The sequence below is a fragment of the Ochotona curzoniae genome, unplaced genomic scaffold (genome assembly GCF_017591425.1).
Source record: "Ochotona curzoniae isolate NIBS_2020 unplaced genomic scaffold, NIBS_Ocur_1.0 patch252, whole genome shotgun sequence".
Classification (NCBI taxonomy): Eukaryota; Metazoa; Chordata; class Mammalia; order Lagomorpha; family Ochotonidae; genus Ochotona; species Ochotona curzoniae.
Window position 1 is genome coordinate 1,254 of NW_024466809.1, and position 23,093 is coordinate 24,346.

Genomic DNA, 23,093 nt, shown 5'->3' on the forward strand with positions numbered 1-23,093 from the left:
TGTGTCAAGGAAGTTGACTAAATGAGCTTTCATAGTGGATGGCCCTATCCTCTTTTAATTAGGTGATTTCCAGTTAGTTTGTAAGCTTGCTTCTAAAGCTAATGTTGAATTTCTTCACACAATATTTGTTTTATTTATTAATTATTTTATGATTTGCGTATATGCAACATGTTATGTACTTCATCTTTGCATTTCTAAAGCATAGGATGTTTTCCTTTTTCTCTCTATTCCTCCATCCCTTTATCTTCGTGTCTTCCTTTGTTGTTGTAATAACTTTATGATAAAATACAGTCAAATAATCTCATAATTTATGACTTAGTGCTCAACTTCATGAAGTGTAAAACAAGTGAAAAGTTGTTTACTGTTCCACAGAAATACATACAAAGATAGCTGTAAGAAATACTGTAGATACAGTAATGAAACCTTAGGATGTTGATTTCTTGCATTTGCATTCAGTGTGGTATGTGTGTATTTGTTATGTTACATATTAGCTTCCACAAAACAGAGAAAATATATAATAATTTGATTTTTGGAGATTGACTACTTTCCTAAGCATTATGATCTTAGAGGTATTCATTTTGTGAGAAAAGGCAATAGTGATTCTTTCCTTAAGGCTGACTAGCATCCCATGATATATGTAAGCTGTGTTTTCTTTGCCCATACATTCATTGATTGATGAATATCTTGACTGATATTTTAGCCTAGCTATCGTTAATTCAACTGCTATAAAAATAAAGTACAAATATTCTTTCATTTGCTCATTTCACTGCATTGTATAAAAGCCAATGAGGTTGTTGTGTCTGCAGTGATTTGGTTCTATTTTCATATTTATAAGTACTTTCCATGTTAATTTCCATTATTGTAGCAGCAACTTACATTCCCATGAATAGTTTTTATTCATGAGTGATTTTTAATGTATTAAAATATTTGAAATATCTCAGAATTTTTCAGTTTGGCAAATACTCTACATAAGAATAATAAAATATTGTCCTTCTCTAACAGGTATTTGAATTTGAGTTGTCTTCAGAAGACATGAAAAGTCTAGATGGATTGAACAGGAATGTTCGATATTATCCTGCCGATTTGTAAGTAGTTTTACAAAGTGTGTTACCTGAATTTATGTTCTGAGGAGGAATATTTCCATAGTGTCTGCAAAAAGGCACTATGGGCACCACCAAAGAAGACTGACTAAAAGTTGTAAATTAAAATTTACTTCCTCTTCTCCCAAAGCTTCCTAATTCTTACCTGACTGAAAAATTTTCCACAGTCTGATCCCAGGCGGAATTTTTTTTTTTAGTCATCTCCATGCTTGTTTATTTTACAGGCCATTAAGATAATTCACATTCCAGATTTTTGTAGATTTATAAGTAAACAATTAGTGTCAGTAACTAATGTACAGGTTGAATATACATTTGTATGAACAACTGATTTAGTTTTGGTAGCTGATCTGTACAAAATAGTCTTGGATTTAAAAGTACTTGAAAAAAATCAGCTTAGATTGTAAATCCTGTGAATTGTCTTCTGTTCCTTGTAGCAGATTTGTTTGACAATGTTCTTCCCTAAACTTATCCATGTAAGAAATTACAAATACATTTTAAAATTTCAATAATACTTTTGAAAAAAGATCTCAGAGATCTTTAAAGATTACTCATTAAAACATTTTAGGGGGAAGGATGGATGAGTGATACCAAAATAAAATAAAATGTATGTGGTGGTGAATTTCCAAACATTAAAACATTACACTAATAACAAGATCAAAGGCCAAAATAATCCATTATTTTGGGTAATGTTGAGAGCAACACCCAATAATCCTGAAGTATGATAATATTAACTTGAAGTACAGCAAATTATATGAAAAACTATTAAAAATTCAAAATAAGCATAGCTCATCCATTTGCATAAATGTATATTCTCACCATATGAAGTTGTTCTTACAAGTTTGCAAATTAATTTTCAACATACTGAAATCTCCCTCTTTTTTTGTGTTTGTTAAGAACTCAAAACTTTTGTTCACCCTGAGAAAGGCTGACTTTACAACGTTATTGGAAATACAGTTTTCTGAAATATGGTAATCTCATTAGAGATGTTGAAGTCTTCAAAATAGATCATAAAACAGTAACAACAAAACAAAAAAACAGTGTAGAAGAGAATTTGCAGCCAACAAAAGATCCTTACTCCCCTTTTGTCCACTAAGTTTACAGGAGCTGGCAAAGACATTCACAAGCAAGGATTATTATAAGTCTACATATTCAAAATTGAAAGATGTGTTATAGTTATTCATGTTTGACTGTTACAGAGACAAATGAAAAGTACGTCAGGGAAATCAGGTAGACATGTAGTGATGAGGCATGAATAATTCCCACAATCATTCACTTTGCATAAATACACATTTTTTAAATATAATAATTAATTATTGTGTTTTCACTGTATATTTTCAGTAGTTAGGAAAATAGAGAAACATGTGCATTACACAGGAAACATCTTGACACTGAACTCTGTCTTATCAAATAAATCCATTTAGTATTTTATTGAATGATGAGCTAGGAGCAATCAAGAGCATTAATCAAACTGGTGTCAAACTGCTAGCAGTGACATATACATCCTAAATCCTTTTCTTTCAGTGTTAAACAGTATGCGTATGTTTCCTGTTCATAAACACACAGCTGCATTTCATTTATCATTGAGAACATATGTAAGCTAATCTTGAATATGGCTTTGTGTAATTGAAAGATACAATCATGTTAAAAGTATATGTTTGAATTCTTTATTCTGGATGTACAATATGATACGTTCAAGGTAAAGACTATAATGTGCAAATTTTGAGTGAGGTTATATATTTGTCATAAAGTAATGCTCTTTAATGTGAGATTTTAAGATGGAGAGTTAGCTTATTTATTTCAAATTTTTTGGATAGCTCCAAAAAATCACTTTTTTTTTTTTTTGCTTTTAGAATGTAGTCATTGAGTTTAAACTATGCTCCTCTCATTTCAGCTTTATTGGACACCAAAATTATCCATTTTCTGATGAATATTAACCTGAAGACCTTTATTATAATTTCTACTACAAGTTCCTTCCTGTGGACCATGGTGTAGGGGACATGGCAGATGTTGGTGACTGGGCACCCTCTTCTGGTTAATGCTTTCCTTAGCAACTTGCCCTTGGCCAGATTTGTACCCATAGGACATAAATTCATGACTGTAAAGCTTTGTCATTGTGGAAAACTAAATGATCTTTTATTAAAAATTTTACCTACACTCTTATACTATTGTTTGCCTGCATTGTTTTATTCTGACTCTTTAGACCCTTAAACTGATTTGCCTTGAAGTTTGGAGATCGCTGTGGGAAATTGTAGTAGCGAGTCCAAAATACTTGCTGGGATACACCTGGGAATGCCTGTCAGTCTGCAGAGTTTGGAAAAGATTTTTCTGTATAAGCCCAAACATCCTGAGGATTTATATTGCAAGGGAATATCGCAAGGGAATATCCAAGATGCCTAGTCCAGTCCTAAGGCAGCTTTTTAGGGCACCGATATTGCTATATTTACAGCACATTAAGTTTTTTTTAAGATTTTTTATTTATTTATTCTAGATATAAAGTCAGAGACAGAGAGGAAGCTCCAGAGAGACTCCCAAGATGAGGCTCTGCCGAGTCACTGTGCTGATCCAAAGCCAGGAGCCAGGAACATCTTTCCAGGTCTCCCACGCAGGTGCAGGGTCCCAAGGCTTTGGCCATCCTCGACTGCTTCCCCAAGCCACAAGCAGGGAGCTGCATGGGAAGTGGAGCTGCTGGGATCAGAACTGGCACTCATATGGGATCCTGGCACGTTCAAGGTGAGGACTTTAACCATTATGCTATCGCGCTGGGCTCAGCACATTAAGTTTTAAAGTTGCAAGGGATTCAGCCAGGGAGAGTACCTTAGTAATCAGAACTGAGCGGGGTTGAGATTGAGAAACTGAATTCATCTATGCCTGAAAGTGTTGCCAGCAGTTCTTTGATATAAATATTAGTAGATAAAAATTATGATACCCAGCCATCAGGGAAATGCAAATTAAAACCGCAATGAAGTCTTACCTCACACATTAGAATGGCTGTCATCTAACAATCACAAAATAACAAATGTTGACAAGGATGTTAAGAGAAGAAAACCTTCCACATTACTGGTTAAAGTAAACTAGTACTTTACTAGAAAAAATGGAAAATATGGAGATTTCTCAGAAATTTGAAAATGGGTCTAACATATGACATAACCATTCCACTTCTGCGATTTTGCCAAAGGAAATCAAAAGAATATTTGAAATGATCCGTACTGCAGTGTTTATAGAGGCACAACACAAATAACTAATATATCAAATCACTCATATATTCAACAACTTATAAATGGATCAAGAAATTGTGCTAGGGGATAAGGGAACATGGAACTGTATCATAAAATGATAGCAATAATAATGAAATGTTAAAAAAAAGAAATTGTGCTGTATAATACATGGCAAAACACTAGTCAATCTTAAAAAAGAGAAAGAAATCCTTTGTTTTCTGCAACAAAATGGATGCAACTGGAAACCATTATGCTTAGTGAAATAAACCAGTCCCCAAAAGACAAATATCTTATGTTCTCCCTAATTGGTGGAAAATAATATACAGAGCACAGCAATCAAAAGTAAATGAGTAAACTGAATACATTGAGAATTTATTACTGATTAGTTATTGGTTATATTCTTGAGTAATGCTTGTTTCCTACTCACTGCTTTTAGAAATCTTTATTTAGTGGAGGGTTAAGCTTGTGATTATAAAGTAAATTGAAAAAAATGTTATTACCAAAGTAAAAGAAAAATGAAAACAGAAGGAGGAATAATTGGAAGGAGAGATGAATATAAATACCTCTATGCTCTTAAAGCATATACATGAAATGCATGACATTTCTTCATTTTACATACATACATGCTTAAAAAAGAGAAAAAGGGAACTAAGTATGTTGTCAATAAGAGAGTCCTGTAAATCAACTCCATAATTTTCAGTCACTCACCTTCAGTCTCTCTACAATTTATAGCCCTGTATTTAAATTAAGTAAATATTTTTTAAACTAAAAACACACACAAATATATAATTATATGTCTTATGGACTACATATCTAAGCTATACAACGATTTACATTAAGTCCATTATTAGCATCTATAAACAATAGAGATTAGCATAATGTAAGTAATGGATGTATGCAGAATTCCCATTACTATTTTTGTTATATTTTTGTATTACATCACCTTTGCTTGTGAAGTATGTTTCTTGAGGCAACCCAGAGATTAATCTTTTCTTTTTTATCTTCACTTTTTAAAGTATTTATTTAGTTTTATTTCAAGAACATAGTTACAGAGATAAGAGAGAGAGAGAGAAAGAGAGACAGAGAGAGAGAAAGAGAGATGTATCCATTGGTTCTCACCTCAAACAGCTACAAAGGCCAGAGCTGGGCTGTTCCCAAGGCAGGATCTAGGATTCAGGCTCTTCTACCTGGCCTTCCACATGGGTACAGAGGTCCTAGGGCTTGGCCCCTCCTCCAGTGCCTTCAAAGACTATTACCAGGAAGCCACATTGGAAGTCAGCTGGATTTGGTGCCCATATGGGATGCTGGTTCCACAGGTGGAGACTTAGTGTGCTATACCATGATACCAGAATCATTTTTAATTTTTAAATTGAATCAATCAATGCCTTTTTATTGGGACATTTAGCTCATTTATAGTCAGCTATTAATGATAAATAACAAATTGCCCTTGAAATTTTAATATAAGTATTTTCATAGCTTGTATTGAATTTCCTTCAGTTGTTTTTTCACAAGGTTTTCCACCTTCATATTTTTTCTCATGATGCTAATCGACTCCTTTCTGTGGCACATTAATCATAATTTGTAAGACTAGACAGGTATTAGCACATTCTTGAAAGTTCTGCTTATCTTGTACATCTTTATTTCACATTCATTTATAAATGAGAGCTTGGCTAGGTAGAGCATTCTGGGTTGGTAATTTTTGCTTTTAGAACATAAATTATGTTTTCAGTCTCTCCTGTCCCACAGAGAAATCAGCTCTCAATTTGCTGGAAATTCCTCTAAAAATGAAACCAAATCTCAAAAATGCAAAAGCAGGACCATCCTATTGTCTGTCTCCCTTAGTCTAAGATGTCCTCACATGTCCTTTATCAAAAGAAATTCGTTGAAGGCTCCAGCAAGCCTTACAAACTTTTCAACCATTGGACTCAAGGAGTCCTTTGCTCTCCATTAGACAGGAACCTTTGGTGGCCAGCATGCCTGGGGTGATTTGTTTCTGTGCAGAATATGACTGCCACATGCACTTAACCCCCATACCAACTGGAGCCACTTGGCCACCATAAATTCTCTCAGGATGGTCATAAGCACCACTGACCGTGAATTTGGACACCAATTGATCATGCACCTCTCTTCCTTAATTTCAACCCATAAGAACCTTGACCCCTAAATCTTTACACAGGGATTATGCAACAGCTGCTCAGCTCATTGCTCTGTGTACTTTGCAATATAAACCTACTTTCTTTCACCTCCCTGATATCAGTGATTGGCCTTCTGTGCAATTGGTGAGCAGATGCAGTTTGGAAGTTCTATAGAAAGAGCTCCAACTAGCTCGGGCTGTTATTCAGCAACAAAGGTGTCCTGGTATAATTCATTTGAAAATTTTAGAGGACTCTATTTTGTTTATGAAAGTTTGACTATAAGCTACCACGGTGAGGCTGTTTTTTTGATCATGCCTAATTGTGGTTCAATGCATTCCTTCTATTTTTATGTCTATATTTTCCTTTAAATTTGTAATACTTTCCATTATTCTATAATATTTGTATTGTATTTCTCCCATGTGGAAGACCCAGGATGTGCTCCTGACTACCAGTCTTCAATTGAGCCAGGAGCTTCTTCCAGCTCTCCCACGTGAGCACAGAAGCCCAAGAACTTGGAGCCATCTTTTGCTATATTTCTAGCTCATTAGCTTGATGCCTGATTGGAAGTGGAGCAGTAGGAGCTAGAACCAGTGTCAATATGGAATGAGGGTGCAGCAGGGGCAGATTAGCTTACTGAGTTTTCCTATGCCTTTATTCACTAAGTTGATGATGGGCACAGTAGGGATCTAGGCTCTTCATGCAACCCAATGTTGTTACTGAGATTCACATTATACAAGTCTGTCTCTTCAGGGAAGGTCTGGTGTATAAACGACTCAGCTGTGGTTGTTCTAAGTATGCCTGGCTCACAAATCCCCATCATGAAAAGAGCCTGGCTCCAGAGTTATGAAATTGGTGCTAGCTATATTTGCTGCATGGAAATAGAAACTTCTCTAATTGAGGCCTATATCCAGCTCAGCGATATTGGAAATAATATTGGCTGGAAAAATTGGTACTAATAGATAATGCCCAAGGGAGTGGTTTGATATGTGGCAATGATTTTGGCTCTGTTACAATGGAAAAAAACTTTATGTGGAACAAATTCTTTGTGTGCAGTTTTAGCTTAGAACAAAGTATGGTAGTTGGACCGGGGATTTTCAGCTAATTTTCTGGGGTGGAGCAATAGTCCAGAGTGCTATCTGATAAGACCGTAGTGGAGCTCCTCTGTCTAGAGTCAGTGGAGAGAGAGTTGTGCGTTCTGAGTTCCTACTCTAACAAACATGTGAATAGTATTGTTAGTACTGAATCATCAGTTTGCACTCTCTCACTCCACTTTGAAATCTGTCCCTGTGTTTCGTGACCCATGAGCCTTGCTATTAGAATAAACAGGTGACAAAATCAGGAATTTCTCAAGTGATTCTCAGTGGGAAATTTATGGAGAAGAGTATGGCCTTAATACCAATAGAGCATCTTATTTTAAGAGTCTTTGGGGAGGTCTAACACAGCTCTCCCGAATCCATTGTCCACTGAAGTAGAAAGGAATACATAGACCTTGGCTCTGTGGTCACATCTGTCCTGTTAGGTACAGTTGTGCACTGGTCTTAAAGCCTGAAATGGGCTGTGGAAGCTTTTTTCTTGGCAGTTAGGCTTCCTGGGCCCTTTTGATTCTAAGCCATCAAGATGACCTTAGCAGACTGGAGCAGGTGAGAGAGACAGATGTTACCACTGCTCGTGGCAGCAGCATTGACAGTGTACTTGTGCTCTCTTCCAGCTGGGTTATGGAGTTCCTGTGCTGTTCTTTCACAGCACTGATGAGGTCCTTGACTCTTATGAAGCTCAACTGTGTGAATAGCTGTTGCATTTTTGTGTCCTGGGGACAATTGCCACAACTTCTTCATTGGCTGTCATTTGGTCCCATGCTTCTCAGTTTTAACTTAGATATTTCATGGAGGAACAATAAAAAATTGATCAGAAATCATTTCTTTAATTCTTTCTATCTTTGTGTGTTGTATAAGACAAGTAATTATTTTAAATCATGTGTGATTAGAAGGGATTTTATCACAAATGTAAAATAAGCAAAAATCAGGATGTCAGATAAAGTTAATAAAGTTAATAATCATTTGGTAAATGAGTTACCTCTTTTTATAATATATGAGAACTCTAAAGGGAGCATTATAAATGCAATGGTTACTTTTCCATTGGCAATAAAAATTATCTTTTATATAAAATTGTGAACTGTTTCCCAGTCCCTGCTGAACTGTGGGATATTGCTTTCAAGTCACTCCTCCCAATGTCATAGACCTTTAAACAGGTAGTTAGATGTTGATTCCTGTGGTTCCTGGGAAGGCAGCAGAAAGAAGCAGACTGCTCATGGCCAGCATAGTGAATGCAATGGATCCCAAATATCAGCGTGTGGCACTAAATGATGGTCACTTCATTCCTGCGCTGGGATTTGGCACTTTTGCACCTGATGAGGTAATTTGTGCTGCTTAGTGCTTGAGGGGGCAAAAGAAAAAAGACAAAAGAAAAAAGTGGCTGGAATGTAACCTTAGATTTTTGAAGTTAGTTCTTCAGTGATTCCACGAGTTTTAGTGGCTTTAACGGATGACAGAGAGATTAATAATATCTAATAATTATTTCATCTTTTGAAAATACATATTATTTGAGTGTGTTTTTTAAAGTATATTAATTTGTGTGAAAGTCAATTGCAGAAATAGTGCCAGAGAGAAACAGCACAAGAGATCTTCTATCCATTACAGGACTGCCCATATTGACTACAAACCAAGGCTGGTCCAGACTGAAGCCAGGAACCAGGAATGTGGTTAGGGTCTTACACATAGGTGAAGGAGCCCATCAGGGTCATATTCTGTTGATTTCCATAACACATTAGTAGGGAAAATGGATCAGAAATGGAGCTGTGGGACTCTCACTGAAACATGTGTTAGATATCAGCATTGCAAGTGGTGATATTACTGCTATGCCACAATAAGAATGAATTCAAATAATATCTGCTTTCCATTCAAGTAATTGCTTATTTTCAATCTTGCTCCTGAGGCACAAGGAAGCCTACATTGTCCCTCATTCTCTACCATATTTGGAAGATGGCTGAAGTAGCTACCCTGCCTGGGAAGATTTTTATAAGGCAGATATGCCTAATTTTTGTTGAGGGCAACGATTTGGTTTTGGCTAAAATGGAGACTGTAAATGACCACAGTCCTGTATAAATACATTTTCACATGTTATCAAACTTACTTCTCACAGAAGAACTCTTTTGAGTTCTTTTCAATTAAATAAAATAGGATCAATAACAACTTTTTTTCCATATTTTATTTCATATTTTATTCCATTTAATTCCTTCCTGTGTTACCTTTCCTTTGCAAGTTCACTGTGTAAATAACAACTAAAATATCGGCTATTTGCTATTATGTTTTGTACCCTCCTGTTAAATCAATAAAGCTAGCACAGTTCCTGTGGAACTTTGACACCAGTAAATAATATGGTTGCCCACTGTGAGGAGGTTCCTTACTTGCATACCTCTTTATGTTAGTTAGGGGAAATGCACTCAGTTCTCCAAAATGCAAAGTTATTCTAACATGTTAGAAATATTTAATTGTTGTGAAAATCACTGATGATAGATGAACTAATTCTAACCACAGAGGTCTCAAAATAATATTTGTGGTTACCTCTCTAGGTTCCAAAAAGTGAAGCTGGGGTGGCCACCAAAATAGCTATTGATGTGGGGTTCCGCCACATTGATGCTGCTCACGTTTATCAAAATGAACCTGAAATAGGTCAGGCCATCCGCAGCAAGATTGCAGACGGCACTGTGAAGAGAGAAGACATATTCTACACTTCAAAGGTATCACATGTTTGATGCATTAATGTGATAATTAGCAAAACATGATTTATAGAAAGGAAAATTATACAATTTCATTTTTATTTGGTGAGAAATTGCTCCTATTTCCACATTTAAATCACACATTTTTCTGTTTTATTAAGTTTAACATTTATTTTTCTGGAAGTTTTAAGTTTGCTCTATTCACATAATATGTGTATTGATTGCATACTTCTCAAAAGGAGTGTTTGCTTTGTTGTTTTGCTGTTGTTTATGAATAACCTTATGTATTTTTAACATTAATTTATTGTCACATAGAAATGTGAAAATATTTTCTTTCATTTGTGGGCTTTCTCTTCATTTTGCTAACTGCTTCTTAGTTGTGTGGAAGTTTTTTAGCTGAATAAAATATATTAAAAACAGATAAGTTTTGCTTTTATGCCCTGTGCTATGAATTTGGATAGTTATCCAAAGAGCCATTTGCTTCATCAATTTTTTTTGTGCTGTCTCCTCTGCTTTCCCCTAGTATTTTGTTCATGTGAAGTCTTAATTTTTTCATCAATTTTGAGATTATTTTTCTGTCATATATATAGGTAGGCATCTGGGTCCAAACTTATGCATTTGCAAATCAAATATCCTAATGTCATTCACTGAATGAACACTGTTTTGTGTAAGGAATGCCATTGCTCAAGTTTTTAAAGATCAAAAGATTATAGATGTGTTCATGTCTTTCTGAGGGCCCTGTACTATGCCACTAGACTACATGTTTTAATGTAGGAGTGCGTGTGTGTGTGTAAGTACCATGATGTTTTGATTATAACAGCCCTATATTATACCTTGAAAGCTGTTACTGTGATACTGCTCTCTGTTTTTTACTGTTTATGATTGCTTTGACTGTTCAGGGCCATTTTTGTTTCTATGACAGCTTTTAAAGCTTTTTAAATATTTATTTGAAATATGCAATGATAGTGAGAGGATGAGATGGAGAAAGGGACCTTCCTCCAGTTGTTTCATTCCTCAGCTGGCCTCCCTGTTCTTTTTAGTCGTGCCTTAATTCACTGCACCCCAGCGTTGGTTCTGAGACTACTATCTTTTGGCTACAGTGTTCAGTGAGTTAGCTCTCTAGTTTTTCTGAAAAACCAGTTCTATAATTCACTGATTTTTTTTTTACTGATTTCTACTTTTAATTCTGTTTATTGCCTCTCTTTCTTCATTTCTTTCCTTCTGATTTCAGTTTTATTTTACTCTTGTTTTTCTAAGTGTTTTGGAAGTATTATTTGATTATGAAGTTAGTATATTTTAATTTTTTTTAATGTAGGCACCTACTGCTGCAACAAACTCTTCTAAAAATGACCCTTTTGACTTATTCTATGACTCAGTGTTCCTTCATGAGCATGTTGTTCCAATTGCACGTACTTGGCATACATTTTAGAATTTCTTTTGCTCTTGATTGTCTTCTTTAGATGCTGTGGTCTTTAAAGATACATAATGGGAACCAGTATTACAGCATTTCAGGCTAATCCTCCACCTGCAAGCATTAGCATCCCATGTGTGTTGATTCTAGCTCAGGCTGCTCTGCTTCCAATTCAGCTTTCTGCTTAAGGCCTGCAAGAACAGTGAAGGAAGGTCGGAGTCTAGAGACATGGCAGATATCTAAGATGAATTCAAGCTTAGACACTCATCAAATGATGGTTGGATAAAGAAATTCAAAATATATTCACAACAGACTATTATTCAGCAATAAAAAGTGAAATTCTGTCATGAAATGGGTAGCACTAAAGGTCATCATGTTAAATGAAATACACCATCACAAAATGACAAACATCACATGTACATATCTTACTAATGGACTTTAATATGGAGCGTGAAAATTATGGAATATGATTTCATTTTGCATATACCCTTAAATATTGATTCATTGAATCATTTTACTCTTTTCTATTTATGTTATGAAGATTGTCATGACTCTCAATTTGTGATACTAGCATCACATCATCAATAAAATTAAATTAAAAAAATAAAATTCAGAAATCTAAATAACATATACTTGAAAACATTTTTTGAATTTTTTGAGACACTTTATGACATTTTATAGACTTATGTGGTCTATTCTAGAGAATAATCTGTGTCCTATGGAAAATAATATGTATTCTCCAATGGTTGGATGGATGGTCTGTGGATTTCCATTAGATAATTTAGTTTACAATATAAATTATCTCTGTTTTGTATTTGTTATTTTTTGTTGATTGACATATGCATTGATATAAGTTAATTATTAATATCCCCCAGTGTAATTATTTCTGATGCTGTGTCTTTCGTTAAATTTGCTAACTTTATTATAAAACTGAATGCCTTAGCATTAGTTGCATATATATCTCAGTTGCATATATATCTTTTTGTCATATCTTTTTGTTGAACAGATGCCTTGGTCAATCCATGTTGATCATTGTTTCTCTTACAGTTCATTTTGTTAATAGAAATATGCCTGCTTCTGTTTTATTTCTTTTTGCCCAGAATAACATTTTCATTCTCTTACTTTTTTTATCTTTGTGCCATTACTGTTGAATTTGTTTCCTTTTTCCAAATGTGATTGAATCTTGTTTTCTTATCCCTTCAGCCTACTGGTAGCTTTTCACATGAAAATTTAACCTCTTTGTGTTCAAGTTTATCATAGATTAGCAACTCACTTTTTTTCTATAAAATTATATGTTTGTTGGGCCCAGGGCAATAGTGTAGTGGTTAAAGTCCGCGCCTTCCACGCCCAGGATCCCATATGGGCACTGGTTCTAATCCTGGCGGCCCTGCTTCCAATTCAGCTCCCTGATTGTAGCCTGGGGAAGCAGTCGAGGACGGCCCAAAGCCTTGGGTTCCTGCACCCATGCAGGACACCTGGAGGAGGTTCCTGGCTCATGGCTTTGGATAGGCACAGCACCAGCCATTGTGCTCACTTGGGGAGTGAATCATCAGAGAGAAGATCTTCCTCTCTGTCCCTCTTCCTCTCTGTATATCTCCATTTCTAATAAAAATTAATAAATCTTTAAAAAATTATGTTTATTTTGAGCATTTCTTGTTCTCTCAACTAGTAGGTTTTCTACCTTCATATTGTTTTTTGTTCTTGTTTGCTTTTACAATGCATGCTTAAGGATCATTTGTAAAATTGGCCGTGGAGTAAGAATTCTTTTAATTAAAAAAATGCAAAATCTTTATTTCATCTTGGTTAATGAGTGGAAGTTTCTCTGGGTAAGGTATTGTGGTCCTTTCTCCTTGCTGGCATTGTTTGTTTTGTCTGTTCAGACTATGTACTTTGTCTCTCCATTCCATTTTGGACTTTAGTGCATCTGTTGAGAAATGCTCTCTTGGGCCCGGCATGGTGGCGCAAGTGGTTAAAGGTCCTCGCCTTGCACGCCCAGGATCCCATATGGGCGCTGGTTCTAATCCCAGCAGCCCCGCTTCCCTTCCAGCTCCCTGCCTGTGGCCTGGGAAAGCACTAGAGGACAGCCCAAAGCTTTGGGAACCTGCGCCCGCGTGGGAGACCCGGAAGAGGCTCCTGGCTTTGGATTGGCATAGCATTGGCTGTTGCGCTCACTTGGGGAGTGAACCATCTGATGGAAGATCTTCCTCTCTGTCTCTCCTCTCTGTATATCCGCCTTTCCAATAAAAATAAAATAAATCTTTTTAAAAAAATATGAATACTATTGGGCTGAGGTGTAGCTCTTATCTAATCATGTCTTTTTAGGGTCCTACGAGCTCGAAGTATTTGGATGCCCATTACTTTTGCTAAGTATGGCAAGTTTTCTCCTATTAATTCAGTGACCAGATTATTTTTAAACACTTTTTCCCATTCCTCAGAAAATCCAAAGACTCATATAATGGTGTTCTAGAATCCAAGACATTTTTCACTTTTATTTATTTTTTTCTTTTCTTCTTTGAGATATTTGAAAATACCTCTTTCTAACATATATTCTTTCTTTTACTTCTCTCAGTCTATTGGGAAGATTGTTCATTGTGTTTTTTCATTTGACTTACTGATTTTTTCATTCTTGTGACATGTTTTTGTTTCTTTTTCAAAATCTTGCTTTGTAAAATCTGTCAAACCTAATTCAAGCACCAGTTGTTATTATCAACTATGGCATATGTATTTCTGGTGTAATAATCAGAGCTTTGATGAGTAATATGTAAACGAATGCTAAAGATTCTGTTGATAAATCAGAACACAAGAAATCAAAAAAGAGGAATCATTTTTCTCTGTATTCAACATTTTAGTGTGTTAAAAATAATATTAAATGAAGTAAAGTAAGCAATTAGGCTAATCCTCTGTTTATAACCCCTGCAGCTTTGGTGCACTTTCCTTCAACCAGAATTGGTCCGGAAAGCCTTGGAACAGTCACTGAAAAGACTTCAACTGGACTATGTTGACCTGTACCTTATTCATTATCCAGTAGGTTTGAAGGTAGGAAGTTTAATATCATCAGTTTTATTTTTCATTAGCTGTCAATATGAACATCATTTTCTCAAATGAGTAAATGATATTGATACATTTATTTTAAGATTTATTTTTTTTTTTATTATTTTTTTTTTTTTTCATTGGAAAGGCGGATGTACAGAGAGAGGAGAGAGAGAGAGGAAGATCTTCCGTCCGATGATTCACTCCCCAAGTGAGCGCAACGGGCCGATACTATGCCGATCCGAAGCCAGGAGCCTCTTCCGGGTCTCCCGCACGGGCGCAGGTTCCCAAAGCTTTGGGCCGTCCTCGACTGCCTTCCCAGGCCACAGGCAGGGAGCTGGAAGGGAAGCGGGGCTGCCGGGACCAGAACCGGCGCCCATATGGGATCCCGGGGTTGCAAGGCGAGGACTTAACCACTTGCGCCACCGCGCCGGGCCCCGATATTGATACATTTATAAAAGCTTAGTTTGCTTAAGGTATAAAAACTGCTCAAACTTGTTTCTGACATCCAGTTTATTGTATAATGTTAAATGGGGAGCCCAAATCATGAGTAATACACAGCTGTGAGGTTTTAGAACTATGTATGTATCAGTAGTTTCCACAGCAATGCCACAGGTTTAAATAGATTTATCTGAGCATTTTCATCCCTGACCTACATGACTTCAGACAGTTCCAAAGTCTCAGCCACTAACATTACGTGGCTGATCTGTATCTGTTAGTATAATACAACCTTGATCCGCATTCTGTCTGATCCACAGACATGCAAAGATATGAGGAAGACTGATTTTGTAGCCTGCATGAAGAGTACAGTCCAATATTAATGGAAGACAATGTCATGTTTCTACAGAAATTCACAGTTAAGCTTATTTCTTTAGATGTAAGAACAGAAGCACACAAAGTAACATCAATCCATGGGTTACTATTTAATTCTGCAAAAATCGCATTGAATATGTGAAAACAAATGTGAGAAGAAAGTCTGTAGCATAATGACATTCTTTACTATTCCATATGCAAGGCATGTTGCAAATACATGTCTGAAATGTTGCTCCGTATATTTTACTGAAGTTTTATGTTTCAGAATAAATTCAAATGTGTGTATTCCTATGAGGTGCATATCTGAATCCTGTGGTATAGTGTAAAATTACTTCTGTTCCAGCCTGGAGAAGAACTATTCCCAATAGATGAACATGGGAAAGCAAAATTTGAATCAGTGGATATCTGTGCCACTTGGGAAGTGAGTACTGGAAGGAGTAAGTATAGAGGAAGCAGCAATTGGAGGGCAGCAGGTCCCAATTCAATTTAAAGAATGAGTCATAAAATCTAAAATGTACATATTCATGTCATCCTTCATTGTAATTATGCTCAAACAGTGGGAGAGGAAGACAAAAATAGGAGGTTACAGACAGAAACAGAGAAGAATTAGGGGCAAAGAAGACAGTATCATCTTTTCATTAATGTACAGTGCTTTCTCTGTTTTCTTATGGATGACATAGGAATTTCTTTTCTTAACATCAACATCCCTCACAGTATTTTTAATGATTTTCTTTTCTTTTGTCAGCCAATGACCATTAACTTCATTTAGTCTCTTGACAGTTTCAATTTAAATGAGTTATAATACCTATAATATTTTTGTTGTTTGTGGAAATACACTTTACAATCTTTCTGCCCAGATGATGGAAAAGTGCAAAGATGCAGGACTGGCCAAGTCCATCGGGGTATCCAACTTCAACCGCAGGCAGTTGGAGATGATTCTGAACAAGCCAGGCCTCAAGTACAAGCCTGTGTGCAACCAGGTGAGGACTCAGCCTCCTCTGCTTCAGCTTTGAGTTCTTTTATTCCAATACCATTTCTCCTCCACTTCTCTTTGCCATACACTCTGGAAAAAAAAAAAATTCTTCAGGGAGATCTTATGTCTGTGTTTAGGGCAAATAAAACCCTCCATTATCTCCGTATTTGGTAATGTCTTAGGGAAAGGTAATGGATCCTTAGTACTGAAATATGTGTAAAAATTTGTGGAGGCAAAGATCATCAAGAAGAGCACATGTCCATTGCCAATCCTCAATGGGAAGATGGGTTTATCTGCAAAGGAGATGTAAGATATCAATACTTAGTCAATAATCAAATCTCAATGAAAGCTGGATTTATCCCAGAATAATCAAGAATGTGTAGCATTGGAGGAAGAGAAGGGGGAGTGGGAAATCCCTATATCTACATGAATGTGTCATAGAAAATATTAATAACAGTAAGAAAATGCATAGGATGATTATCACAACCACTGATTGGTGAAGGAGATACAGAAGTCACTGCAAAATGAAAACAATTGATCAGCAGTATATAATGGAACAGTGAATGTAGGACAAAACAGCTGAAATGTTTTTTTTTTTTTTTTTTTTTCTTTTATGATAGAGTTCCATAGACTCCTGGAAGTCCTTTATCTCCACCCTAAATCCACCCCTCACTGATTTGCTCTATATAATTATACTAATATAGTCATCCATAAACAATCATAAGTCCATCATTCTGCTATTTTTTTACTGTATCCTGACATTGTAGGTATGGATAATGACAGAGTCCAAATCCTATTTCTAAGATATATTTAACAGATTCATTGGCAATCCATCTTTGGAAGTAGAAATGCATACTGCACTGTATCTTCACATCTTGATATGACAGTCTCTGTTACACATATATCAAGATGCATGTTTGCCTTTACACCTATTGAATTTCTATGCTTTGTAGGCTGCTTTATATAAGAGAGAACATAGGATATTTGTCCTTTGGGGGTTGGCTTATTTCAATGAGAATGACGGTTTCTAATTAGGATCATCTTGTTGAGATTTGATGAATTTTATTCTTTTTAATGGGTAAAGGGTGTTCTATAAAGTAGAAGTACCACAGTTTCTTTAATCACTCCTCTTTCAGTGGTCATCTGGTTGTTTCCACACCTTTGAAATTCAGACATACAAATCTTTTTTATTTATATCTGTTCTTTCTGTTATATTGAACAGGATGAAATAATGGGAGACTAAGAAAATAATATGGGGAAGACATACTATGGGGAAGACATAGCATATTATGGTGATTCTTTTGTGACCACATCTACACTCAAGAAAGTTTAGCAAAAATTAAGCTGCTGTTCTCCTTGAGTCTATTTTATTCCTTGCTCTTTTGCCATCAAATCCATGTTTAAATACAATATTTTCAATCTAAATTTCATCTGTTTCTACATTTTGCTACATTCATAATTTATGTTTCCATTTATTTTAATACTAATAATACAAATACTATGAGACTGTTCAATATTGTCTATTCACAGGTTGAATGCCATCCCTATCTCAACCAGAGCAAACTGCTGGATTTCTGCAAGTCCAAGGACATTATTCTGGTTGCCTATGCTGCTTTGGGATCAAGTCGAGATCCAAAATGGTAAAAGAAAAACAGGACGTGTTTTCTAAATCACAGTGTTGATGAAATTCAATCAGTTTACAACATTAACTCACAACTGACTCAGAAGGAGGAGATTGTACACATTTGAAATATTTCAGATGTTGTGAAGCTGTCTTTTTGAATCACTGATTTAGAGTGGAGTACGTAGCATGTTTTGGAAGCTTCTTAATAAACTGAAGGCTTAGCCTCAAGAGCTCAGCTTTTCTACTTCTTTCAGGGTGCACAAGAATACTCCAATTCTCTTGGAAGATCCAGTGGTTTGTGCCTTGGCCAAAAAGCACAAGAGAAGTCCAGCCCAGATTGTTCTTCGCTACCAGCTGCAGCGTGGGGTTGTGGTCCTTGCCAAGAGCTTCATTGAGAGGGAGATCAAAGAGAATATTCAGGTGATGGGCACTTGGGACTGGAGGAATCCAGGAACCTACATAGTATCCCTTCCATTTGTTCTGCTTTGCAACATGTCAAGATATTTTGCATCAAACTTTTACCCATGCATTCAAAATTTCTGTGTATTTTTGAGACATAATAAGAAGGCATAGTTATAATGAACAGAAAATTTTAAAAATCAGTTTTTTAGTATGAACCTCAGGATAAGGTTGTGGGATTGTCCACAATAAATATGGGTAAGAGTGGCCTCATAATTTTGTGAGCAGTCATCTTTTCAGTCTTCTGAAAAAGCATTAAATGAATAGACATGAAGTGATGGTTTGAAACCACCACCTCTTCAGGCCTTTGCAGTAGTTATCATCCTAGGGAAGGGTGAGTATATGGGGGAGGGGAGCGATGGGAGGTGATGTTTGCCTTGAGAACTGAATTGAAGCAGGAAAACCTGACAGTATTTACAGAAGCTAAAGTGACCTTCCCCACTGCAACTGTATTGAAGTGGCTTTGGATTGGGGTCTGAATGGAGAGAGATCCTTCTGAGATAATTTTAAGAGATTTGTATGGGACATTCATCTTTCATTCCTTTCCTTCTGTGAGCCATTACTGGTTGGAGGGTGTTGGAGATGTAGAATTCCTGAAATTTCTTTTATGATTTCATAGTGTACTTAATAGTCCCCTTGGTATAGGGCAAGGGGAATTTCCTTAGGTTCCCTAGGGAGAGGACTGGAACCTGCCTTGACAAGGCTATAACCAAGGAAAAGGATGTCATGCTGTCCCCTTGTTTCAAAGAAACCAGTAAGATGAATTTAGGTTCTTGTCCTGGTGTCAAAGACAATTCATGAGAAATGACACACAGTTAGAGCAGATGTCAAATCTTATTTCAATGATAGCCAAAACCCCAGCAAAGGAGAGGGGCTGATGAAAAGGAAGAACAAGCTGCTGGGGTCTCACAATGCAGGGGTATTTGCATGTCTCTAGTGCGTTATCCCCCTGAGCAATGATGATGGTTATATAAGCTACTATTAAGGCAAGGGCAGTCTTAATGGAGTCCTTTCTAACTTGTTTGTCCAGAAATGTAAATGTTGTCCGTTGGCAAATATTTGTTAGAAGGGGCTTCCATCTCACTCTATTTAGTGCATGCATATTTATCAAGAGCATCACTGTATGTGATAGCAAGAAGCTGTAAGATGTGGCCAATCTAGTCCGATCTTAGTCCTGGATTCCCTCATGCTCAATAGTAATGCCAGGAAGAACGAAGAGTTTCTTCAAAGAAGGGCCAATACACTTTGTGGTTCTGGTACAGATGTCCTTTGAGTCTTGACATAGTTTCATTTCCAGTGACGACTTTTTGGCGGAGTTGTAGGGCTTCTAGAAAAGCCAATCTCTGTAATGGCTACAGTCTATTCAATGCCCTGGCTTTTTACATCACACACAAAAAAATCCCTCCATAACTTTGTTGTTGTTGTTTTACTAAGTTTGAATATTTAGAGAGGATTGTAAGAATGGACATGTAGTTGGGGAAGTTTAACAAACTCCCTCCCATTGCTGACTGTGCCACAGTCAGAAGCTGGGAGGAGGGAGAAAGTGACCCGCCCCATTATACCACACCATCATGCATCCAAGTCAGCATGCAGGACAAACTTTGGTAATCTTGCTATCTTTTAAAACAGAAGAGTTAGTTTTAAAATAATTTCCTTCTATTCTCTTCCAAGTTAATCTCACAGAGCATTCAGCTTCCAAAACCTTGTACAACATGCTTATTCCTTCAATACCTGTTTCTGTTAGAACTTTCTATCAAAACATGCTTTCAACTTTCCTTCACCAACAATACATTCTTATGCCTATAGCTTTTTTTCCCACAACTGTATCCCCACCTACTGGTTCCTTTAATTTACATCATAGCTTTCAATACCTCTTGATTGAGAAAACAAAAAATATTTCACTACATGAAACATCTTAACCCATAGTTACTTCAAAGCAGTTTTGAATTTTGAAAACCATGAAAGCAGTTTTTTTGAGCACTAAGAGCCTCAGAACAATATTATGGTTTGTGTCTTTTGAGGTCTGGCTTATTTCATGAAGCACAATGATTTCCATTTGCTCTGTTTCTATTGAAAAAGACAGATTTTCCTCCTTTTTGTGGTTGAAAGCATTCCATCAACCATATAAACCACATTTTCTTTATCCAGTCATCAAGTGATGGACATTTGGGTTAATTCCAAGTGTTATATATTGTGAACAATTAAAGACACAGAGATGCAGATAACTATGTTGCTTTTATTTCTATTGGGTAACTTCCCAGGGTCAGGCTGGTGATCAAATGGCAGCTTTCAAGGAGTCTCTGAAATGGTTGTTCCAATTGATATTCTCACTAATACGCGGTGTTTATTGATGAGTCATTTCTTGATGTCTCAAAATATTTGTAAACATTTCAGGGTTTTCAAGAATGGCAAATATTCACTGTAAAAATTTAAATATTGTATTCCTGCAAACAGATATTTGGATTCCAGTTGTCTTCAGAGGACATGAAAACATTAGACGGCCTAGACAGAAATCTTCGATATTATTCTGCTGATTTGTAAGTGGCTTTAGTAAATGTGTTGCCTTCATTTATTTGCTAAGGAGGAATGTAGACTGGGTTTTAGCCTTTATTTTCCTACTTCCGGCAATTAAGCTCTGTGGGAACCACGCTTATAGCCTAATTATAAATCCGTAAAAATAATACTTCATTTCCCAAACCTTCTTAATTTTTATCTGATGAAGGTATTTCCAGCAACACTTTGATTCTAGACGATAGACCTGTTCTTTCATTGACATGTTTATTTATACCGTAAGTCTTTAATAGCTTAATTCAAACTTCAAGAGTTGTCTTATTTCTTGATAGAAGTTCTATAAAAACTACTCCAAAATATAGGCGGCTTCGGAAAAAAATATATCTTATACCACAAAGCGTGTAAGTAGCCTCCAAAAATGGCAGTAGGCTTGGTTACTATTCTCTTCTGGAAAAAAAAAATGCATATTTAAGAACTTACAAATTAAATAGAAACTTTCATTGATGTTTTTGAAACAAATTAGTGCTAATTTCAGAAGTAATGAGTGCTTATCATAAAAGTATTTCCCTGGGGAAAGAATACAGATGAAGGATGACTTTTACTACATAAAGCTCAATTCATCTGGTTATAAATTTCTGTACCTTGGGCCCGGCGCTGTGGCGCAATGGTTGGGGTCCTCACCTTGCACGCCCGGGATCCCATATGGGCGCCGGTTCTAATCTCGGTGGCCCCGCTTCCCATCCAACTCCCTGCCTGTGGCCTGGGACGGCAGTCGAGGATGGCCCAAAGCCTTGGGATCCTGCACCCACGTGGGAGACCCTGAAGAAGTTCCTGGTTCCCGGCTTCGGATTGGCACAGCACCAGCCATTGCGGCTCACTTGGGGAGTGAATCATCAGACGGAGGATCTTCCCCTCTGTCTCTCCTCTCTGTATATCTGCCTTTCCAATAAAAATAAAATAAATCTTAAAAAAATAATATAAATAAATAAATAAATAAATCTCTGTACCTCACATTAGTAAGAAATCATGAGGAAAAGAAATTCAGCATTGCCAAGACAGCTAACGGTAACACCAAAAGCAATAATCAATGGTCTCAGGTGTTTATAAAATACATTTTTTATTGTAAGTTTGGGAATAGGCAAAATAAGCCTTATGTGAGCCATTACTGCATTTCACAATACCTTTTTAGCATTGTAATAAATTTGATTTGAAGAATAAGTACGTTTCCAATTGGCTATTGCTATTTTTCATTACAAAATAAGCACTTAAGAAAACTACACCACTATTAATAATAATCTTGAACTCAAACCCTGTATTTACCTTGAGAAAGGTTGACCTTAGAAGGTTAATGGAAACACATGATTAGGATCTTCAGAAATATAGTGTTCTCAATACCGATGAAGAGGTGTTAAATGTAGATTTTAGCAGAAGAGAATGGAGTCAGTAAGTCCATGATGGAAGGGTATTGGAAGCCAAACAGAAAATCCTCACTCTCCTTTTGAGCTCGAAGTTTTCAGAAGCTAAAAAAAATATACAAACAACAAGAGTAATCAGGACTATACATTCCCTCCATCTGTGGAATTTATAATTCATGATGGAAATAAAAGTGATGTTATGAAAGAGGTTAGTGGGCTGTAAAATTGTGTATTCGAAAGTACTGGATGTATTATAATTACTAATGTTCATTATTATAGATAAAATGAACACAATCAAAGAGATGTAACAAATAAAATGGCAAATTATGAATAATTATATTTATCATAAAGTTATGATCATGAATAGGAAAGATTTTAAAAACTAAAAGAAAGCAAACATTACATCTACCTTAATGGTAGCTCCACAGAAATCATTTCTTTAGTATTCTGGAAACGTGGTCACTGAGTTTGGATTGTGCATTCTTCCCTTCTTAGGTTTCTTGGACACCCAAATTTTCCATTTGCTGATGAATATTAACTCAGAGACAACTTTCACTTCTACCAAAAGCTCCTGCAATTGGACCCATGGCTGAGGAGACATCTCAAATGCTGGTGACTGCGCACTGTTCTGG

At 36.3% G+C, this 23,093-nt stretch overlaps 1 protein-coding gene and 1 long non-coding RNA gene across 3 annotated transcripts; both read left to right on the top strand.

Moving 5' to 3' along the window:
- Positions 1-999: 999 nt before the first annotated feature.
- Positions 1,000-3,260, top strand: LOC121166844. The gene is made up of 2 exons (XR_005885495.1): positions 1,000-1,085; positions 2,992-3,260. It is a non-coding gene; the product is annotated as an uncharacterized LOC121166844 (long non-coding RNA).
- A 5,518-nt stretch (positions 3,261-8,778) lies between these two features.
- LOC121166841 (prostaglandin-E(2) 9-reductase-like) lies at positions 8,779-22,999 on the top strand. Of its 2 annotated transcripts, XM_040996141.1 has the most exons (9): positions 8,779-8,862; positions 10,079-10,246; positions 14,556-14,672; positions 15,823-15,900; positions 16,337-16,459; positions 17,983-18,092; positions 18,331-18,496; positions 20,990-21,072; positions 22,957-22,999. In XM_040996141.1, exons 1-9 carry the CDS (start codon positions 8,779-8,781, stop codon positions 22,997-22,999), a joined length of 972 nt encoding a protein of 323 aa, XP_040852075.1. The 2 variants fall into 2 exon arrangements, with proteins under 2 accessions (XP_040852075.1, XP_040852076.1); XM_040996142.1 differs by lacking the exon at positions 15,823-15,900.
- The last annotated feature ends 94 nt before the right edge of the window (positions 23,000-23,093 follow it).

Bases quoted from the DNA above. Each gene is read 5' to 3' on its own strand.
- LOC121166841 (XM_040996141.1), top strand. From the start codon at position 8,779: ATGGATCCCAAATATCAGCGTGTGGCACTAAATGATGGTCACTTCATT. The intron at 14,673-15,822 runs GTAGGAAGTTTA...CTTCTGTTCCAG, and splicing joins ATTATCCAGTAGGTTTGAAG to CCTGGAGAAGAACTATTCCC. The intron at 21,073-22,956 runs GTAAGTGGCTTT...TTCCCTTCTTAG, and splicing joins CGATATTATTCTGCTGATTT to GTTTCTTGGACACCCAAATT.